General features: G+C 41.4%; 1 protein-coding gene across 1 annotated transcript in view; it reads right to left on the bottom strand.

Annotated features, from left to right (window-relative positions):
- Positions 1-736: 736 nt before the first annotated feature.
- The window catches only part of LOC133459349 (uncharacterized), a 152,561-nt gene continuing 143,627 nt past the window's right edge, over positions 737-9,670 (bottom strand). The window contains exons 14-19 of the mRNA XM_061739239.1: positions 9,462-9,622; positions 9,101-9,293; positions 6,056-6,198; positions 3,677-3,891; positions 1,470-2,221; positions 737-1,094 (exon numbers count right to left, since the gene is read on the bottom strand). Of these exons, the coding sequence (XP_061595223.1) occupies positions 1,036-1,094; positions 1,470-2,221; positions 3,677-3,891; positions 6,056-6,198; positions 9,101-9,293; positions 9,462-9,622 (1,523 nt within the window). The 3' untranslated portion in view covers positions 737-1,035. The remainder of the gene's footprint in view (positions 1,095-1,469; positions 2,222-3,676; positions 3,892-6,055; positions 6,199-9,100; positions 9,294-9,461; positions 9,623-9,670) is intronic.

Here is a 9,670-nt window from a genome sequence, read left to right as displayed (position 1 = left end):
TTGTTTTTGCACCTGAGTTTTTCTCAGGCAATCTGCTACAGTTTGTCAGGACCCCTGGCTCTCACATATGTATGAGGTATGTTTTATCTGATCCCTGATGCATCAACTGCAGTTTTTAGATAATCGCAGGCACTTCGAAAGGAGGAAGTGGGCTATCAAATATTTTTGCATAATGAAACCTATAGTTCACTTTGGGACACTGTGTTTTCCCTTTCCTCTGGATATATTTGGCTCTGGGTACTGGCCAGGTTTAGGAAAGGATTGTGTCGAAATACTGAACACATGTAACTTCAGAAGCTTAAGAAGAACTAACTTCCACTATGTTGAAAATCCACAGTTCCAGAACATTTCCCTGGTGAGTTAAAACCAGAAGCTGAAGAGTTCCCTTATTGTGAGAGTAAGGAGTCCTGACAGAGTGGCAGTATGTTGTGAGTATATAAAGTGAGTACATAAATTAAAATTCACTAAAGCCACCTCATCATTAAATAATACAACAGAAATCAGATAAACTTGCTGATATCAAAATGTATTTTTCATCATTGATACCTTAATTTCAACAGCTGCTTTTTCACTGCATTTAAAGTGAAGCATTTTTATATGTTTTCAATGTGTGTGTCTTTGTATCTCGTTTTGTATTCTGTCTGTCTGCAAATAAAGTTTTTATATATATATATATATATATATATATATATATATATATATATATATATATATATATATATATATATATATATATATATATATATATATATATATATATATATATATATATATATATATATATATATATATATATAAAAGCATGGGACAACATTGACTAGAAAAGACTGACCGTCACAGAAGCCCTGAGGCTAAAAACTGACAAAGCTATATATATACAACTGGCCCTGTAATTCTAAAAGAGACTTTCTTTCTTCCTTTTTTTGTCTTCACACCACAGAAATCCAATCTCCTTCACATCGCCCACCACCATTCCAAAAAAGATAGAACAAAACAAAGATGTTAGCTATCACTTTAATTCAGTCCTTTGGAAGGCTAGTAATGACTAAAGGGTGCAGTCTCCTTCAACTCATGGTACCCCTGGTGGTTTGGCTCTGGGAAGAGACAGAGAGGGCAGTTAGGGCAAGGGAAGTACTACAAATCTACCTCTTCAAAATTTGCCAGTAATTTTAAAGACTCTTTTAGAAATATAGGTCCTTCAGTTTCATACAGAAAAGCAATAAAGCCTTAGATGGAAATAAATCCTCTGTTTTAGTTTCACCATCTTCAGGCGTTGACGTCTCTTTAACTGCATCCTTAAGCCCTCTAAATACTATGCAAGATGAAGAGCACCATATAAACTAAAATCCATATGAATCAACATCAATAGTCCAGACATTACTTAATTATTTTTTGAACATCCCAAATGATGAAGATGAATATAGCCACTAAAATAATGCGTTTGAGTGTGTAGATAAGTGTTGTAGTACCCAGACTCATATTTTCTTCCACTAGAGGCCTCTTCTCGCTGCAGTTTGCCACTCTTCCTTGTGCTGCTCCCAGAATAGTCATGATATCCACCAGGTTGAGTTTTCCTTCCTCTTTGGCTTCCCCAATTTCTTCTGCTAGCTCCATAGCTGCCTCTTCACGCTCCTCTATTTCTTCTTGTGTCAACATTGCATTTAGTCCCTGCTCAGCAGTGGCATTGCCCACTTGAGGGGGTGCAAGAGAGCAAAGAGCCCTGACCTGTCCATAGGACTTCAAGTGAGCTACGTTGGCACGCAAAAAGAGCAGGAGAACGTTTAGGTCATTCAGCGGGCAGCCCAGCCTTTGGCGTTTGATGAGATCCAGAGCTGGCAGGACCTCATAGACAGAGATGAAGGTAGTGTCCCACACAAAGAGTCGAATGAGGCTAAAGAGGACAATGGGTGCCAGTAGGACATAGATAGCCCCGTTTGCGACACTTATCACCTGAAACACCAACTGTCCAATGATCTTGCACTGAACCAGCTCTGGAATCCAGGTCTGGTCACGCAGCATACCAGTGCGGACAAAACAGCTGAACTCATCCTGCAGGAAGGCTGAGAGGTGGAAGTATGCCAGGTAGAGGCAAGCAGAAGTCATGAAGGTCAGGAGGAGGAAGCCCCGCAAGAAAAGCATGCTAACCAGGAAGTAAGAGTTTTGCTTGCACTGCAGGTATCTCTCTAGAAGGGGATACTCAAAGTATCGCTTCCTCTTGGCCCTGCAATTGGACAAGAAGAAGAAACTCAGCACCATGTTCTTGTTCACACAGCAACATACAATCTCAAGTGTCCCCAACTGTGCCCACCCAAACGTGCGTCCTGCCCACCCAATCAAAGTTATGGGGATCCTTTATTTTTTTATAATTTTATTTTTTTATAAATATAAAAAAAATATCACAGAATATCTGTACCGTTTCTGATTGGGTCGGCACTGCGCATCATTTTTAGACACAACAATGAACGCATACCGCAAAAGTTGTGTCTCGGCGGAGGGACCCAACGTCCCAGCAAAATGAGCACAACCGAGAAGTTCAGAACAGCACACAGAGCACATACTGAAGGCTGATTTATGGTTCCGCGTTACACCAACGCAGAATGGTGCGCGTCACCGCGTACCCTACGGCGTAGCCGTGGCAACAGAGCCTGCACAGCACCGCAGCGCACCGCCACCCGCACCCGCACCGGCGCTCTCCGCCCTCGCCGGGATGGAGACGCCTCCATCCCCACGGAACCCCATACTGGGGATCCGTGGCAGACCCCCAGTAGCGGACAACCTGCGCCGCAGATGTGTGTTTTCCGGCAAGATTTTCGACGTGACGAGTGCGCGCATGGGACAGAGGGGGGCGTGGGCAGGACTTGGAGGCATCTGTTCTTTCCCCCCTGCCAATCCTCGGGTCCTCTGACCAATCCGTGCCATTTGGTGCGCAAAAAAACAGATTGGTCAGAGTTTTTACAGGATTAAAGCTGTCAGAGAAGACAGATTTTTTTCTTTCCTTTTTCTGAACACATTATTCACTGGCTACTCTCAGGATGGTAGGACCATTTCACCCAGTATAACAACAAATGTTTTTGAATACGATTACAGACTATACCTTTAAGTCATGTTGCTGCCATCAAATAAAAAAATGACCTAAGGATTTTTATGAAATGGCACAATGTCTCACTTTTAATATTTTCTATGTTTTCTATGTTCTATTTTGATTAGAATATGGGTTTATGAGATTTGTAAGTCCTTGTGTTCTGTTTTTAATTGACATTTTACTCCATCACAGCTTTTAAGAATTGTGGTTTTTCATTCTCAGCTGAGAAACTCCAGATAATACCAATCTTCTATTGATGGATACAAGGAACTGCCCATCTTGACATCCCAGAGTAGCGTTAGATGGAAAAGATAGTTTCTTGTATTAGTCAATCCAAAACCATGTTTACTTGGTGAAGGAAGAGTTTCCATCTCATTATAGCACCGCTACTGTCATGTTTTCCCACCATAACAGCATTTTTATTTGCTACTGCAATTATATTTTCCCTCTGAAAATCTGTGAAGATTCATTAAACGAGTCAGTTTCCTGTCTGGAGGTGGTTGGAATATTCAAACAGAAAATAAATTCAGAGGTATTTTACATGACAAAGCAATTAACATTTGTGCTAAAGGCCAACAGTTGCTTGACTCTTACCTCTGAAGCTCTGCCTGGAATGTGAGGGGGTTTTTAGTGTTTTGGCGCATGTCCAGAATGCTTTGGGCCATTCGGATCGAGCGGTTGTACGATTTGTCCAGTTCATCAATGATGAACAGCAGGTCGGAGCTAAGCGAGGGCATGACGAGCTGGCGCCAGATCAGAGCCGGCAGGTACATCAGGATGGCCATGGCCAGAAGAGAGTAAGGAAACATCTGAAAGAACAAGCAAATGGCAGAAAAGTAAAAAAAATGGAGGCAAGGAAAAATAAAGTGGCAGTAAAGAGTTGAAAGAAGCAGATGAGTCATACAAATGATAGCCTTAAAACCCAGTATCACAGGTCCTGATTTAGAATGGCATTCTCTTCTGTTTACTTGATATTTATCTACGCTGGGTCTGAACAATGTGCAAAAAGGTTTAGATCTGTATTTACGAGGTAAACTGACATTTTCACCTGAAGTTTTTCCAAACTTAAACTAAGGTGAAAAACTCCTAAATATAACATATTTTAGTCTGACAGTAAAAACGAATAAAAAACTATTTTGACTTGTTCTTTCATAGGATTTTACGAATCCTGTTTAATAAAGAACATGGGAATACACGGCCATCATAACGCTTCAGGAAAGATACCCTTCTGTGTCCCAAAAGCTGGGATGAGATAAAACATACCCAAAAAGAATCCTAGAACAACAATAAAAGACCTTGTAAAGACACTGGCTGGAACCAGAGAGAAAAAAAGAGAAAAAAGATTGTGACACAGTATGTGGATTGGCAGTACTTAGATGACAAGTTGTAGAGGCAAACGTGGAAGAAGAGGAGCTTGAAAATCATCTAGTGCATTTTTAAGACGCCATTGTGATAGCATTGTTATAGCTTTATCTTCCCCGTCAACAATGGTGGCATCAAACTTTGTTACACTTTTGGAGAGGTGTACGTTAGGCTAAGGTGGACATTACAGTGCTCAGTACCTGAAACAAGGGGCACATAAGTCATTGGTTCAATGTAGGGGCATAAATCACCTGACAGGTGATAAATAAACCATTCAATTCAATTCCATTGTTGATTCAAGGATGCTTCATTAATTTCTAAAGAAAATATAAATGCTGCAGGAACTGTCACTAACTTTCTTCAAAGTCATTATACTGTAGATCATTCTAGCTGTGGGCATGAATGATTTCATGTAGCTGCCTGGATTATCTCCTGTAGCGATTTGAAGGATCTCCTGTAGAAATCTGAAGGGTCTCCTGTAGAAATCTGAAGGGTCTCCTGTAGAAATCTGAAGGATCTCCTGTAGAAATCTGAAGGATCTCCTGTAGTGGTCTGTGTTTGCAGTGGATCTGAAGAAACTTTGACAAAATTTACTATAGTTGTATAATTTTCTTGTGAAGAGGGTTTCCTAGGGTTATCCATTATGTTTTTCATTATTCTCCTCTGCACAATCATCTCCAGAATAGTCCCCAGAACAGACCCAGACGTCTTTATCAGTATGTTCAGTTTCTTTAAGTCACTGGCTCTGATGTTGCCCCCCAACAGATGACTGCAGATGTGACTGAACTCTCCACAGCGAATTTATAGAAGATATTCAAACATCTTGCTGCAAATGCTGAAGGACCTAAGATTCATCAAGAAATCCAGTCTGTCTGTCCCTTGTAAATAGCATCGATGTTGCATCCCAAGTCCAATCTGTTGACATGTGTTTTGAGACTAAAACTGTTTGATTATACTGTTCATTGTTATGTTTGTAGGAAAAAAGGCTAAGGCTTTAGGTCTCAGAATATCAATCAGATTGTGTCAGTTTTTATGTTGTGGGATCCAAAGTAGACAGCATAACAAGGAAAGAATATGTGGATATGTGGAAACAACATCTTATAAAATCATCCAACAAGTTAAAGCTTGTTTGTAGATAGGTTTTCCAAATGGATAAACAACCTCCAAATAAGCTGCAAAGTGACTTAAGAGAAAGCTCTGACCACAGTCCAACAGAAAATATCTGTGGGGTACTGAAAAGCTAGAGTCTACAAACTAGATCCATCAGTTCTGTCATGAGTTATTAGTAGCAGTGTGTTATTATGAGAATCCTGTGAGAGGTTATTCAAAACAAGTAAAGCTATCAATGACTAAATGTATGTAATGTCACACTTTAAAGAAATCAAGACACAAAAAATATTGCCCGCATTATTTTGACAATTTACAAATCTTAAAAGGGGGGAATCCTAACTGACTGACAACAAAAAATGTTCTAAAGTTTAATGTTAGACATCAAGGAGAAAAAAGCTAATGTCTTTTGCTAAACTGTGTGTAAACGTTTCGTTGCACTATGGTTGTCTGAGTCATTCTGGTTTGGCACAAACCCAGAATGGTCAGAATGTTTACACTCACCTTGTGCACCCAGAGAGAACGCTGCTCAAAGTTCCCATCACTGTCGAACTCATGATGCATAAGCGAATCCCAGCAGTACGTGTCGACGTAGTCAGCCTGCTTGGCCGTGAAGTTGCTGGGAGTGAAACAGCTGATCTGAGGCCCTGCAAAACAAAACAAAAAAATCTTAATGTGTAACATTATTCATGGTTTATATGGGGAGTATTTAATTTAGTGTATCAGTTTGCCTGTTAGCATCCTCCTACCACTTGATATCTCTCACATTAATACATACAGTACTCAGCACTGGTGGTTCGTTTCACACACAGATATGAGCTTGTCTGTGCCATTTCCCTCTCAGTGATGCAGACTTTCTCTGGCAAAAAAAAATGTCTCCAAAAGGCAACCTGTCATTTAACAACACTGCATGACCCTGTTCTAAATTTTGCTTCTCCACCCAGACGTTTATTTTACCAAGATAATACCACATATAGTCCAACCACTTGAATCCGCTGCAGAGCCATCTGTTATTTTCCAAGGGAGTTGCACCCTCTAAGAGAAGGCTCGGGATGGGGCACACCCTTGTAATGTTCTACCCCCTTCAGAGCTCTGGGAGGGACATGCTCACCCTCACCCTTTGCAGAGACACAGTTCCCTGTGAGCAGAAACATGCAGCCACTAATTAACTGTCAGGATGTGATTTCTCCTGCCAGTCAACCCTATTTTGGGCAGTCGTTGCATGGTCTAATTACCCTTTATCCATGCATGTGTGTGTAATTAATCAGCCGTATTTCAACACCAAACTCATCATTATTGATAGCGACAACTATGATATAATTATGGCAGCTGAGGTTATGATGAGTGTAATCATTTTAAATCTGAACGTATGACCGAATTTAGAGAGAAAAGGATATGCTGCTATTTTTAGACTGACACTGAGGTCAGAAAAACATTGGCTGGCTGCATACATGTGTTTTTTGCAGACAGAGTTTGTGGATGATGGGTCTGCCTTGCCTGCTCCATGTAAGCTAAGCTCATTTCAGAGATCTTCAACTGCATCAGCATCAAACATTTTAATCTAATGTCCAAACTGAAAATGGTAGGATTGTTTCTTGTTTTTTTTTAACGGAACAAAAATCCAATTTCAAGCAGTTCCTTGACCTCTGATGTTAACTGTGACTGTAGTACTTCTACAATTACTGCAGCTACAACTGCTTTGAAAACTAGTTATTGCTGGTATTTCTGTTACTGGCACAGCCGCTGCTACTATTTAACCACAGCAAAATCTACTTCCCCAACTAAACAGGGATGACCGCTGGCGAAAGGGCCTTTCTGTGTGGAGTTTGCATGTTCTCCCCGTGTTCCCTTGGGTTGCAATGTGAGCTTCCCTCACAAAAACATGCACACAGTCCTGAGCTATACATGCCCCCTCTGGCCAACCGGGGCTCCAGATGAGGTGGGGAGGATCTGGCCGGAATAACGTGATCCTTCCACGCGCTACGTCCGGCCAGAGAAGCCCCACCCTGTCTGGTGAAAAGAAGCGGCCTGCTCACTCCTCAGGGCAAGAAGGAGACCTGAGCTCAGTGCAGGGCCCTCCCTGGGTTTGTAGAGGATAGCAATGCCCAGGGCTGTCACTTAGGTAGAGCACTGGGTGATGAAAATGGAGAAAGAAATCGTGGATAAAAAAAAACAAAAAACCAGAGTCAAGTTTAAAGTTTCATTCGTGATGACATAAGTTTCCATGGTAACCCCTTGTCCATGTGGTTCTGTCAGTAAATGGTTTAATCATATTCTGATGTTCTGCTCTGTAAAAGGAGAAATATACAGATCCCTTCCAATCTTCATTTGAGACATTGTTTTAATGTTTGATTGGCATTTCTATGATTTTCTCACGCATTTGTCAACAATGGAGAACGTCTGTCCACCGTCTCTGTGTACTGTTGTGTAACACAGTTGTTGTGGATGAGAGCCTGTCATGGCCAGGATAATGTATAGTTTTTTAAATATGATTTTAATGTTGTATTTAGAATGTCTTAAATGAATCAACCACATAACACAACCTAAAGTCATTAGGTTGAAATGTTGTTTACCATGGAATGCCATGTTTCCTTATTTGTGAAGACATATTTGAGAACATGTGTTACCACATCACTTTGGATAAAAGAACAACACATGCCTTTTTGTGAAATATTGTGAAATGTTCTCCCCCATCAACTTCCCACCCATGTGAGCCACTTGGATAAGCTGGGAGTGAATTTTCTGCTGCTGCTTCTGTGTCCTCCTCCTTATCCCAATTACCACTGGCAGACCCTCCTCACATTTGTGCCTCATACGGCAACTCTTGGCTGAGAGTCCAGGTGTGAGTTAACCAGACTCCAGACAGCAGAGCAATCAAGCGCTTCTGTGAAACGACAACCGAGCAGACGGGCGGCCAGGATTCATCAGATGAGCTGTGTACGTCGCCACCAAACCAGCTCTGTGCCCCCCTCCATTTAATCAACATATCCTCTCATTTGACTGAAAAAGAGGGGAGCTGCCACGGAAGAACTTTGTCTTGTAATTAGAGTATGCCAGCGCCGGTGAACGGCGCTCTCAATCATCCCCTGTGGTAATTAGCATCAGCAGCATCCGACTGATTGCAGACCAGCTCTGCAGAGAACACATTTAGTTCAAAGTCAAGGGAGTCAGCCTCCTTTTACATTAGACTCTATTGTCAATTGGCATGCATATTTGGGATTGTTGGTTGTCTTTTGTGTCTTAGGTTGACACCTGCAGCAGAACTTTCCTTTGTAAGTGCATGGAAAATAGAATAGACATTTATAATTAAGTAAGAGATCTATTTAGTCTTACTATCCAGTTTATTACAGATTAAACTACATGTAGTTTCACGATAATTAGCTACATATGGAGAAAAACTATAATTTCTTCACATAAGAAACCAACAATGGAACTAAAACAAACTACAGCATCCAAGACATCAGCATTAAGGTAAAAAGATCATTCATATCATGACATTAAGTTTCATATGAATGTGGGAAACAATCATAGACACAGACAGTTCCTCACCTAGGGAGATTTCGCGGGTGAAGGCCATGCACACCAGCATCAGTGGGAGGCCCACAGACACATACTTGATAACCTTGTCCATAGGAAGCTCCAGTTCCAGGTGGCTGATCCTGTAAATCCCAGCGCGGTCCTGCAGCAGGGCGTCAGAGAGCATGGCCTTGGCCGCTGCCTGGGCGATCGACATCTCCAAAACCTACAGTGTTTAACAAAAAGGTTGTTAATTTTTTTATACAATGCTGCAACATCATCTAAAACACATGACCTTTCTCATATCACACTGTGTGATATAATAAAACAAGAAGGTGTTTAAATTTGTGGTAAACCTGCAGTCCAAGCATGATGAAAAGCATCAACTCCTTACCTTAGGTTTTCCAGGTTTTTCTGCCGATAAGTTTAGTTTGCAAGGCCAGAGACTGCTTGTGAAAGCCTGCACACTTTTGGACAGCTCCTTAAGTATCCAGGGAGGGCCCGGGTAAATGAGAGGGTGGATTTGGGCTGGACCTGGTCGAGCTGGGTCTGGTTCTAATTACAGGGTGGACATGTGGGAGCGTGTAAGCGCCCAGATGGCAC

The sequence above is a fragment of the Cololabis saira genome, chromosome 14 (genome assembly GCF_033807715.1).
Source record: "Cololabis saira isolate AMF1-May2022 chromosome 14, fColSai1.1, whole genome shotgun sequence".
NCBI classification, from domain to species: Eukaryota; Metazoa; Chordata; class Actinopteri; order Beloniformes; family Belonidae; genus Cololabis; species Cololabis saira.
Note: the sequence above shows the minus strand (reverse complement) of the source record. Positions and strands in the feature narration are given on the sequence as shown.